Source organism: Manacus vitellinus, unplaced genomic scaffold (assembly GCF_001715985.3).
Source record: "Manacus vitellinus isolate BGI_N305 unplaced genomic scaffold, ASM171598v3 scaffold_58_pilon, whole genome shotgun sequence".
Taxonomy (NCBI): Eukaryota; Metazoa; Chordata; class Aves; order Passeriformes; family Pipridae; genus Manacus; species Manacus vitellinus.
In genome coordinates this window covers 1,462,243-1,474,485 of record NW_021940671.1, presented here as the reverse complement: position 1 = coordinate 1,474,485, position 12,243 = coordinate 1,462,243, and the positions used below count along the sequence as shown (strand labels likewise).

At 46.7% G+C, this 12,243-nt stretch overlaps 1 protein-coding gene and 2 non-coding genes across 3 annotated transcripts; 1 reads left to right on the top strand and 2 right to left on the bottom strand.

The window, feature by feature from the left end:
- Window positions 1-182: 182 nt before the first annotated feature.
- LOC112841282 lies at window positions 183-323 on the bottom strand. Its single transcript, XR_003212888.1, has one exon. It is a non-coding gene; the product is annotated as a U4 spliceosomal RNA (small nuclear RNA).
- Window positions 324-965: 642 nt separating this feature from the next.
- On the bottom strand, window positions 966-1,106 carry LOC112841283. Its single transcript, XR_003212889.1, has one exon. It is a non-coding gene; the product is annotated as a U4 spliceosomal RNA (small nuclear RNA).
- Window positions 1,107-2,444: 1,338 nt separating this feature from the next.
- On the top strand, window positions 2,445-8,576 carry SIRT4 (sirtuin 4). The gene is made up of 5 exons (XM_008925806.2): window positions 2,445-2,504; window positions 4,776-5,281; window positions 5,949-6,243; window positions 7,344-7,546; window positions 7,975-8,576. The coding sequence occupies exons 2-4, from the start codon at window positions 4,782-4,784 to the stop codon at window positions 7,506-7,508; spliced, it is 960 nt and encodes a 319-aa protein (XP_008924054.2). The 5' UTR covers window positions 2,445-2,504; window positions 4,776-4,781; the 3' UTR covers window positions 7,509-7,546; window positions 7,975-8,576.
- The last annotated feature ends 3,667 nt before the right edge of the window (window positions 8,577-12,243 follow it).

Sequence of the window (12,243 nt, the reverse complement as noted above, 5' to 3'; positions counted from 1 at the left end):
TTTATTAACCCACATTTTTGGCACGAGCAACCGCTGGCATCGCTGAGAGCGAACAAAGACAAATTTATTGCTTGTAATGATCGTCTGTAGCCTCCTTAAATGCAAGTAGTGTTAATCAGCTCATGACGCATAGTGAGATTTTTTCGTTATTATATTCATCTATTTTTCACACTATAATTCAGTCTCCGTAGAGACTGTCAAAAATTGCCAATGCCGACTATATTTCAAGTCGTCATGGCGGGGTATTGGGAAAAGTTTTCAATTAGCAATAATCGCGCCTCGGATTAACCTCATTGGCTACGATACTGCCACTGCGCAAAGCTGACCTGTCTTTTCCCCGCGCCGCCCTGGCCGGGGGTGGCCGCCGCGAGTCGCGGCGTATCCCGCCGGCGCCGCTACCGCCCCGCGTCCCCTCCGGGCAGTTGCCCCCAGCCTCGCCCCGCGCCCCCCGCGCCGCCGGCACCGGAGCGCCCGTTATTTCCGTCGGGTGCGAGCCCCGGCACGGCAGCGAAGGCTGGTGGTCATATACGCCTTAGGACATTAACGTAGTATGCAAAGTTACTTACGCTCAGACGTCAGAGCGGCAGCTCGGTGCTGAAATATGGGTCCGCGCGACCCCGCGGTTCCCCCGCCTGGGGGCACGCCCCGGTTGTCGGGGATCCCGGCAGCCCGAGGGGCCACAGTCGGCGGGGAGCCCCAGCCCAGCCCCTTCCCCACCACCTGCTCCCGCCAAAAACGTCCTTTAATAAACTGAGGACACTTTTAAGTAAAGAGTTCGGTTCTTGCCTTTTTCTTTCAATGCTGCTGGAGAAGGAATGGGTCACTGAAAACGAAAGTGGAGGGGATCGAGGTCGTCAAGACAGGTTGCTCGTTCGAGAACCACATCACTTTAATGATAGCCTAACAAGATACACCTTACGCCTGTTTCTTTTTTAGTATATCTTTCTTTTAACCATATAAATCAGCCTCAGAAGAGGCTCTCAAAAATTGCCTATGCCGACTATATTTCAAGTCGTCATGGCGGGGTATTGGGAAAAGTTTTCAACTAGCAATAATCGCGCCTCGGATTAACCTCACGGGCTACGATACTGCCACTGCGCAAAGCTAGCCTACCACATCACGCCTCCCGGCCCCCAGCACGCTCCGTCGGGGAGCGTCAGAGCGGCCTCGGTGCCCCCCATGCCCGCGGACCCGCGCCCCCCGCCGCAGCCCGCGCTTCCGCCAGGGCGGCGGGGATGGACCGCGGGGGCGCTGGAGAGGTGCACCGGGGAGCGGCGGGGCGGCCGGGACACGCGGAGGGTGCCGGGAGGGCGCTATGGTAATGAGCGCCAGGGAAAGGGCTGCTCTGAGCCGGGGGCATCGCCCCAAAATCGCCGTGTCCCATCCCGGGTGAGAGCGGGGGGGTCCCCTCGGGGATCCCCTCGGTGAAAAGGGGTCTGCCGGGTGCCACCTGCCCTTTGCACCAAAGCAAAGCACCCACCCAAGGGTTCAAAAACACGTTTAAACTGTTAAGATAAAAGGCACTAAAAAAGTGGTTTAGACTCACGGATCTGCCAAAAAGAGGGTCGCGCCCCACACCTCCGCAGGGCCCAGGGGCGGAGGGACGGGCAGGGCGGCACCGCACAGCAAGTGAGCAGGATGTGCTTCTTCCCTGTGATCACAAAATTACACCCCCGCTGCTGGGCACAGGCTCGGCTCACCTAGGCTTGAAAATAACTGCAAGGGACAAGAAAAATGGATTAGGAAATCGTGCAATGTTTTGAACTGATTAGCAAGAGCTCTTTGGTAAATGCATTCAAAAAGCAGTCCAAATTATTAGAAAAAGCCCATTGCCTGTAAGACAAGGGAACATCTATTGTCAAGCTGCTACCATGCAGCAGATTGGCCTTCCTCCTATGTATTTTTTCCTCAGAAAAATAAGGCCCCTTTGAAACAAAAGAACCCAAACACAAAAACCTCCTTATTGCCAGCAATTGGTACAGCTTATCAGGTGATTATCGAGACTGAAACTAAGCAGAAAGGCACTGGGGGTTTCTGCCAGACCACTCAGAGCCAGCAGCAGGCAGGTTGGCACAGCCCTGACTCCCGAGCTAGAGGAGATGTCTTTAACAGCCCTCAGGTTATTTTTCTTCTGTTACTTGTTGAATCACATTATCAGCCTAAAATCTATTCACTGAAAAAAAAAATACATCTTTTATAAGGACAAGCATTTACAACGCATTTTATCAAAGCTGTGACATGCATTTGTATCAAATCAAGTCGGATTTTAATTTTGCACGTTTCCATGGGGGCTGCCATGGAGTTCCCAGCGTTTTCAGATTGACTCAGGTGTCAGGATGTTAGGGATACCCTTTTTCTCCCCCCCTCCCCTGCCTTTCTTTGAAGCATGGGATTTGTAGTCTTTGTGCTAGGGCTTAATTTCCCCGTGAACTACATTTCCCAGAAAGCTCCTCTTCCGGCAGTCAGCCCTTTCCTTCCGCGGTCGGGCACGGCAGCAATGAAAGGTGAGTTTCCAGGCATTATTCACTGTATCCCTCTAATTTCATTAGCCGGGTTTAGTTCGGCTGTTACCCCTCACCTCCCCGTTATCACAACACAAGAGACCGGGATGACATGGGAGTCCCTCTGGATTTCTGGCCTGTAACCGTTTGTAGAATCCTGTTTATTTTCTACCTTAACCTTGCCTGATCTTTTTCTGTGGAGCATCTTGGCTGTGCTTTAAAAAAACCCTCAAGCCTCAGCTTTCCATAGGTACTTTTAAAGAGTTTCACTTATTATGTACAGTAGTTATTTTTTTAATCTGAGAACGTTGATTTTTAAAGCAGCTTTGCATTTGACAGGAAATATTCTGTCCTTTGTAACTTTCTCTCCTCCACAGTCCTTCTCTGGTTCATAGCAGCTCTCAAATCTATCTACTTTATTTGCCTTCTCTCTCCTGTGGGCCAACCCCTATTACATTTCTATTTCATTTCCTCTCTGAACATTTCCTTCTGAGAGATACTTTGATGATAACAGGCAGGAATGAAGAGTTTTCATCAGTTAAAGCAATTTAATTACCATCAAACTGGCTTAACAGCCTTCGGGGAGCATCATGACAGAAATTATTCTCGGAGCAAATTAGTTTATTGGGAGACTTTGTCCCTTATAATTAATTCATATGGGAAATTAAACCTCTTCGGAGGGAATGCCCAACACAACTCCTGATAAACAGCAAAACAAGGCAAAAATCATTGCAAACAGAATCCACTGCTTAGATTTAAAAAGCAATACAGACTAGGGAGGCAGTCTAATCTTCCCTGTAATTCAACTGATGATTATGCAAAGCCTTGAGAACTGGAGATTAACTGAGACAAATCTATTCTTTGCCACTAGCATCTATTAAATATCATGATACTTACAGCTGAACATCCAAGCTTTAAATGTATTTAAAATATTGCTCCATTTACTGTAAGAGCTGGTACTCGAGGGGAGTTGGAGGCTTGAGGCAAGGCCACTTAGATGTACCAGGTAATCTGGCCTGTTGCAATCAGCTTTTAGAGATCATGCCCTTTTATTAGTAATTAAAGTCCTTCCTCCACCTCCCACATCTTGTACGAGCCCCCTTGCCAAGGGAGATGGTGGGAGGCAAAAATACCAAAAAATCAATTCTCAGTACTGTCACCTTCAAACCTTTTTGTACTTTGTATCCAAAACCGTAGAGAGGCCCAGAAAAAATAGTTTCAAAATAATGAAATGGAGAAAGAACTGCAGACTGCTAGAAAGCCCAAACAAAATCAAAATCCAAACCAATCCACTGCTGTCTCAACAGGTCCTGCACACAATTCCAGGCTACTTAACAGCAAAGCCATCCTGCCTGTCCCTAGCAGGGAATTCTGTTCCTTCCTTTAAGCAGGGTGTCAGTCCTATTCTTACCTGCCAGGCAATTGTTTCTGCCCCACACCCATTTGGGTGATCCCTTCTTTCTCAGCCCCTGTTTGTGCTGGAGAAGCAAAGCAGCACCCCTTCATCTCTCCACTGACTCTGGAGAGGTGGCACCCACAGAACAGGAAATGTCAGAGGCATTTAGAGAGTGTCCTAATAATCTTCTGTCCCATTTCAAGGCCTGTTCTTCACCAGGCCTTTTGTGAAAAACAAAACAAAATAAAACAAAACAAACAAAAAACAAAACAAAATCGAGAAACAAACCAAAACACACCTCAAAGGAGTAACTCCTGTCAAGGCCTTTGTCCTGAGAAAAAAACAACATTTAAAGGTTGTTCTTCTTTCCCTTCCCACAACACATGTTAAGGATGGGGTAAACAGAAAGGACTGATTTGGAGCCGGCAAAGTGTTAAAAAAGCAGAGCAAGGGTCTCTTCTGGGGAGGAAACAGCCAGTGCCTCTGGGGTGAGGTGCTTGGCCTTCCTGCCTTTCCTGCACATACCTGGGAAAGACTTTGCATGCTCAGGTCTTTCTGGGCTCTTTACAGCTCCTCTTAGGCAGCCGTCCTTCACACCAGGATAGAAGAGCAAGAACCCTACAAGTCAAGGCTGTTAACTTTGTCCTTGTACCTTGAGCAGTGCTCAGTGTTGCCATCTGTCAAAGGGATATCTGAGTGCTGTCCTCAGATGGTGGGCTTTAGTTAATGTTTCGCAAATAGTTTCTTTCCTTGCTAAACAGAAAAAAGAGCAAAGAATACTTATGAGCATCATTTTCCAGAGAATCTCAAGAAAATGGCATTAAGGTCATGCTCTTTGCTTTCTTTTACCTTCCTTGTGTTCTGTTCTTGCCTTTTAGCTGAACATGTTCTCTGCCAGGAAGCTGTCTGGAGTTTTCAGAGCCATCAGATTCCATCATTTCAGATCCCATTCTGTATCCAGAGCCTCTCCAAACTTGACTTTTGTGCCAGCCTGTCTTCCCCCAGACCCCGCGGAAGTAGAGGAGCTGCAGCACTTTGTTTCTAACTCCAAGAGGCTGTTTGTAATGACTGGAGCTGGGATCTCGACCGAGTCAGGGATCCCAGATTACCGCTCCGAAGGTGTCGGGCTCTACGCCAGGACAGACAGACGGCCTGTCCAGCACGCCGAGTTCGTCCGCAGTGCCAGTGCCCGGCAGCGCTACTGGGCAAGGAACTTTGTGGGCTGGCCCCAGTTCTCCTCCCACCAGCCAAACACAGCACACCTGGTACTGAGGGACTGGGAGAAGCTGGGGAAGCTGCACTGGCTGGTGACCCAGAACGTGGATGCCCTTCACACCAAGGCCGGGAGCCAGCGCATGACGGAACTGCACGGCTGCACTCACAGGTACCGCTGCTGGCACGGGGAGGGGGGCAGTGCTCCAGCCCCTCCTTTGGGGTGACTGACAGGCTGCTGTGGTGTCACCTGCTGAGAAACGAGTCAAAACATCCATGCTGTGCTCCTGGAGATGATGTGCTTAAAGGTGGTGCTGGGCTGGGGTGGAGAAAAAGATCACAAACCAGTGCTGTTCACAGCACAGTATTTAAGAAACATGACCACCACTCTGTTTTTTCAGAGCATTATTTGGATCATTTCCCTTGAAGCCTGCATCAGTTTCCCCTTTCCTTGGTACAGCAAATGTCCTCTTAGAGAAGAGGACAAGGGGATCCTGAGGATACAAGGATTATCCACCAGGGCTAGCAGAGTGGATAGTGCCAGAATTGCACAGCATGAGTGGACTGGAGAAGGGCCATCACAGCCTGGCTGGGATTACCCAAGTTTCCAGATGAAAAAGCACAGCCTGAACTGGGAGAGAGGATGCACAGGGTTCAAAGCACTTCCTCTAGAGCATTCCTACAAAGCAACAGTTGGAGGTAGAAAGACAGCTCCTTGACCTGTACTATTTGGTAAATAAATATGGACAATTATGACAGGCCTCCTAAGGAACAAGTTACAGGCTCCAGATCTTCAGCTGACATGAAACTCTCCATTAAGACTTTGCTCTGAATTTCAGGGTTTTCTGCTTGGCCTGTGGAGATCGAATCTTGCGCTCTGAGCTCCAGGAGCACTTTGAGGCTCTGAATCCTACCTGGAAAGCTGAGGCATTCGGCGTGGCTCCAGATGGGGATGTGTTCCTGACGGATGAGCAGGTGCGCAGCTTCCAAGTCCCAGCCTGCCGTAAATGTGGTGGAATCCTGAAGCCTGACGTGACATTCTTTGGAGACACGGTGAGCCAGGAAAAAGTGAGTTTTGTGCACCAGCGCCTGGCGGAATCAGACTCCATGCTGGTGGCAGGATCCTCCATGCAGGTAAGTAGGTCTGCCTCCCACACTGCATTCCTGCTTCCCTGCTACTCTGCCTGCAGCAATCCTGGCTTCCACAATGTAGGACTACAAATGGCTTGTGGAACAGATCAGCCTTTGCAGAGCTTCTTTGTATTTTATTTTTACTGTGGTTGGAATCTGGCTCCACAGGTTACTTGTTTGGGCTTCCCTGTCACTTTGTGCTGCTATAAATAACTCCATTCAGACCTCTCTCTGCTGCCTCCTCCATCAGGATGCTGTAGGTTCACAAGTGCCCACAAACCCAAGATAACCTGGCACAATTCAGTCCTCACTTTTTTTTTTGCTTGAAATTTTTAGCCTTTGGCAGCTTTTTAGGCCCCGTGGCGCACTGTGTGAAATTTCAGATTTTAGGACATCTAATTCCTTATTAAATTCTCAAAAAGAGAGCTGAAATACCTTTCCTTACTGCTTAGGATTGTCCTTTGTATCACAGTGTGTTTTCTCCATTAGCCTCTTATAGATAAGGTAAGGTAATTAAACAACAGGTAATTAAACAATTAAACCATTTTGTAATAGTGTTTGTATAAGAGAAATTTTTTCAGGAACAAGTTCTATTACATTAAAATCCCCTAGTCTAACACCTCCCAGAATGAGATAAAACCAAGGCTGCCTGCTTGTGATTCTCTTGGCTTCAGGATACTGGAGACAAATTCCTTGAGCTTGCACTTCTTAAGCTTATAATCCTTTGTACAGGAATGATTGAAATGCCTTAGGTTTGTTCTTGTACCACCTAAGCTGGGCCATGTGAGAACCATCAAAGTGCAGCATTTAAGAACCTATGATAACTAATAAAAGCTGCTGCAGAGATTTACTAAAAGACAAGGATGTTTTCTTTCCATGGGCTATGAAGTTTCAGTTTCTAGGAAATTGCAAATCCTTTACTGACAGAGGTTAAAAGCTGCTCTTTTCTGTGTGCTCCACAACAAAGGCATTTCGTACCTGAACCCTGTATGTACAGCCCCTTTTCCCGCTGCCAACAGCAACTCTTTCCCTTTCCTTACTCCTTTCTGTAGCTCTTCCCTTGCCTAAGCTGCCAGTAATTTTGTCTTCTGTTATTCCTGCAGGTATACTCTGGTTACAGGTTTGCTCTCGCTGCCCGGGAGAAGAAGCTGCCAATTGCAGTCCTTAACATCGGGCCCACAAGGTTAGATCACTTTGCATCCTTAAAACTGAACTCCCGCTGTGGGGAGCTGCTGCCTTTGATTGTTGCACAGGACCCAACCCGCTGAGCTCCAGTAGCTATCAGGAGTAAAGTTATTTCTGCAAGGTGAGTACCTTCCCTGGTCAGTCACAGGGTAAGAAGATGGGTTCCTGGCAAATGCTGAGGCTGAGATGTGCTGACTAAAAAGATGTTCCCACAGCGTGCATCAAAACGCGGCTGGAAATTTTCATCTGTAACAGTTACGCTCTGATGGGCCATGATACTGTTTCCCATGATCATAAACAAAAAGCATACTAAGTGCTAATGCTCCCAGAAAACTGGGCAGGAGTAGCCAGAAGACTCAGCAGTGTTGAATTCCATTTGTCAGTATGAGAAAACTAAGGGGATCATCTGTAGTTCCAGAGAACCTGATCACACTGTTGCCTTTGCAACTGATAATTCAGTTGAATTGGTCCAGCTAATCCTAAGCAGACACTGCCGTTTAAAGTAATCAATTCCATCGATAAAGCAGCTTCTTCCTTCCACTCCTGCAGGAATCATCATCTCAGAAAGGGGAAAACCTCCACCTAGGAGGCAGCTGTGAGATCCGGTGCACGGCCACTGAGGACACCAGGAGAGGGCAGCAAGCCTCGCACGTGTCGGCCTCGCCAGTTCCCTCCATTGAAACCATCGGGAAACAGGATGATGATGATGAAAAAAAACCACTTTTCTGCCTTACCTTGCCGTGGTAAACAGTGCCTTTTCATTCACTGGGACAGGATAATCGGACTGCTGTAACCCAGGACAAAATACCTTAATTATAATTGTCCCCAGAGGAGAATGAGGGACAGGGATTTTGACTGAGTAACTTGAGGCTACAGCACAGGAGGGCGATGTGGGAAACCTGGGCATCTGCTGGAGGATCCAACATCACTAGAAAAAGGAGGCAAGAGGAACTGCAGTTGTCATTTAAAGCAAAGATTTAAAATAGAAGCTGAACAAAAACACTGCTCTTGTAAGAGATTATTTGGAAGCACAGAGTACAAGGCTGACATCTTCCATCAAGGATGGGAAGTCAGCATTTCCCTAAACTGTCAGTTAACAAGCTAAACTGCTTCCTATTTGAACCCTTTAAAAATTAAATATTGTTGAAATGCCAGAGGAGTTACTTTAAGCTCATCTGACCAGCAATGCTTTCAGAGGGGCTGCTACATTTTCCAGAATGCGTTTTCTGAGTATGTTATTTAATTAATGAATAGCTAAGTAGTGAATTGAAATTGTTTACAAGATTGATACTGTTTGCATTGTAATTTTCTCTCCCTCCTATGATTTATTTAAGTACACTCTCAATAGCCAGTTTAGATCCATTTTTTCCATTGCAAAAATGCAGAATGTAATTACTAGCAGCTGATGAATTAAGAGGGAAATACAATTAAATCTGTACAATAGGTCTCCCTCAGGAGCTAATCTCAAGCTATTAATAGATGCAATTTCCACACTCCTAACAGGAGATCCATCACTACTGGCTAACCATTTTTTGTTGATCCTGAGGGTGGTATTGTAAGCCATATCAAACCTTTTACAGAGTAAAAGACAGAACCTTGCACAAACTAGAACACTAAATTTTTGACTTGACCTTCTGCATGAATCTACCACTTCCCTTCTGGCTATGAGGGATATTAATTGTTGGGGCTTTACAAATGCCCCCTCCTACTCTGCAAATAACATGTCCTGTACTAATATTTTGACAAGAACTGTAACAAGCAGTTGGAAACAAGGATGACAGAGTCATCTGCTAAAAGGTCAAGTAGCAAAGCAAGGACAACTGACCACGTGATACAGAGTTCTTTTTTGCTTTGTTGTTGATTCAAATCCATGCCAGGCAGGAGCAAGTAAAGCACAGAAAATAAGGGATACATAGGCACCCAATTTCTGGAGAAGGTAGAGGGCATTAAGATGCTTAATGCATTTCAAGATTTGGCTGTTATGGGTCAGAGGAGAGACAGCTTCACTTAGAAACCAAGTGAGATCAGTTCAGGACCCCCACCTGCATTCTGCTCTCATTTAATGGAGACCCCACTTTGCAGCAGGTCAGGTGTCTGCTGTTTGGCAGTGAAGAAAGCTCACAGATGTCACATATTTACCTGTCCTGTCCATAGTACAGCTGTCCTGCTAACCAAGGCTTTTGCAGAAGTCATGGCTAAAGTATAGCAGAGTCCCCACACACAGGGAATTTATTTGCATAGGTTTTTCCATGTAAGAAGAGGCACCGATGCCTCCTTAGCAGAGGAGCTGGGGCTGAGTTTCTCACCATCTGCATCATCTTCTGCCCCACCTTGAAACTCCTGTGACATTGGTGTGTCAAAAACAGAGGCTGCAGGTTTACTGCCAGTAGAGCCAGCATTTTGAGATGGTGTGGGAGCATTACTGAAACATCTAAAACAAGAAAACATTTCAAGTGAAGACTTGGAATTAGCTATGTGACAGGTAACTAAATCTCCCACATCTATCCTTGCCTCTTCTCCAGTTCTGCAGCTGAGCCTGTGGGAGAGGAGTCAGGGTGTCTCTTCAGCATTACTGGCAGATGAGTCATATTACCCTGACCCTCCAGGGATTATACTTTTAAGTCCCTGAGACAATGACTTACAATAAACAAACATTACAGTAGACTTCATGTCCATAGTTTATTACTATAATGTTAATGAGCATATCTACAGCAAATACATGAGGCTGAGACAAAGGAGCTCCTTTTTTTTTTCCTGCTAGGCTGATCTAGTACTACTAAAGTTGACTTCTTTTAGAGCAGGATTGGAGCACTTCAGCTCTTAACATGTTCCCCAAGACACCACTGAGAAGTTCACTCAACTGAGAAATGCCTGAGAGCGCCTAAAGATCCTGCACCAAAAGCCAGATCTGCATCACTCTAATGCTGACTGACACCTTCCCCTGTCACTCCTTGGGGGCTGTTTGTGTGGGAAGATGCAATGCAGAGAGATAACAGCTATCAGAACATAACTATGTCTTTGCAGGCAGCTAGCAAAGGCCTATCCTGAGAAGTTTGTGTTTCTCAGCTTACTGATGTCATCACCAGCCTGGAGGGAGTTACAGAAACCTCCAGGGCTGAGCAGTATAGGAATTAGCCATGCTGTGGGAAAACAACAAACTCAGTAACATAACTGACCTAGTGTTCAGCTTCATTCTCTCAGACAATGCAGAATTTGCAAGGGAGGAGGGTTTAAAAAGGGGGAGAAATGTTGTTCCTGAAAGCTAAAACAAAAGGGCCATAATCTTTGTGTTATTGGCTAAAACTATGGGAAAAGAAGTGTTACAGAGCCTGAGCAGTGTTCTCACAGGTCCTTTCTATCTATGCTGTTTGCTTTAAGTCTGTCTCATCCTCCACATGATTCAACCCTCTCCCACCTTTTCTGGCTCATAGTTTTTAGACCAGTCCACCAGTATTTTAGATCATGGCTTGCAGTCATAGCTCTGTGCACCTGTGGGTGCCAAATGTACACATCAGACAACAGCACAAGGACAGGTTTTTTTACCATGAGATTAGCTGAATCAACAGCTTATGCTCTTCCCCTTTTCTTACAGCTGTTCCTCCTGAGGTTTGGATAGAGGAGCTGAGAGTACCTTATAATGGATTTTTCTGCTGCTCCTCTGGAAGTGGGGTTGGAGTTACCCAAAGCAAATAAAAGCCACTTCCTATTTGGCACATCTTGTCTTTGTTCCTGGGCAAATTCTCAGAGCAAACTGTAACTGAGCCCAGCAGCCTGAGAGAGGTAGTTCACACACTGAGCTCCAGTGAGGGCAACACAGACTGCAGAAGGCCTGGAGGGCTGGGTGGCTGTGGTGTAAGTGCAGCCTCCCACATCTTACAGTCACATTGGTCCTACTGACACACCTGCTTGTTCATGGCTTCTAGAAAATGACCCAAATCTACCTTCTAGAGTGTGCTTCTTCCCCCATAACTGCCTTGGATGTCACCCTTTCCCAGCTTTTGCAGCAGGAAGGTGAAAGACTGTTCCAGACACCTGCAGTTCTGTCCTCTCCTTTCCCACTAAGAAAGATACCCAAGTACCACCTCCTGCACCACTAACTAGACAATGGCAGGGAAGAAGAAAAGCTGAGCCTGAGAGGAAGACCAACAGTACAAATGTCTTGTATTGGTCTCAGGCCCAAATAGGAACTGACACAGGATCATTACCACAAGCACAGTTGTTTGCTCTCTGCATGTCTCACCTCAGCTGGAGCACTTTCCCTTTCATCTCTGCAATGCCCATATAGTTAAGAGTAATTCAACTCTCCCTGCAGAGACTGAAAAATCTTGGCCTAGAAAACAACAATAGAGAAAAGGAAGATAAGAGGCTGAGATTTCACTTCTGCAGTGTGAGCCCACAGAGCTGCTGTCCCTCCAGCATCTCATGTCCCAGCTGCAGTGCTGTGAGGGGCCTCAGAGCTCCCCGGCTTGCTGAGCACAGGGATACCTTGTGTTTCTGTTTTGGAACAGGCTGTCATGGCAGAAGATCTTCACACACACCTTGTACTCTCCATACACTGGCAGTGAGTCAGTTCAAGCAATCACTGGCCCTGCTCTTTCCACAACATTCCTCAAAGCCCTAATTAGCAGAACCCCTTCAGCCTCCCCACCTGTGCCGTTCATTAGGGCCTGACACGCTACATTTTGTGGGAAGGTTCCCTATGGATGGAGGATGTTTGAATTTACTGTTAGGTCTTTCACACCACCAAAGCAGCATGGAAATGAGAAGCATGATCAAGGGACTAAACATAAGTGTAGGCTTATCAAATCTGTACAGAGT

Bases quoted from the DNA above. Each gene is read 5' to 3' on its own strand.
- SIRT4 (XM_008925806.2), top strand. From the start codon at position 4,782: ATGTTCTCTGCCAGGAAGCTGTCTGGAGTTTTCAGAGCCATCAGATTC. The intron at 5,282-5,948 runs GTACCGCTGCTG...TCTGAATTTCAG, and splicing joins CTGCACGGCTGCACTCACAG to GGTTTTCTGCTTGGCCTGTG. The intron at 6,244-7,343 runs GTAAGTAGGTCT...TTATTCCTGCAG, and splicing joins TGGCAGGATCCTCCATGCAG to GTATACTCTGGTTACAGGTT.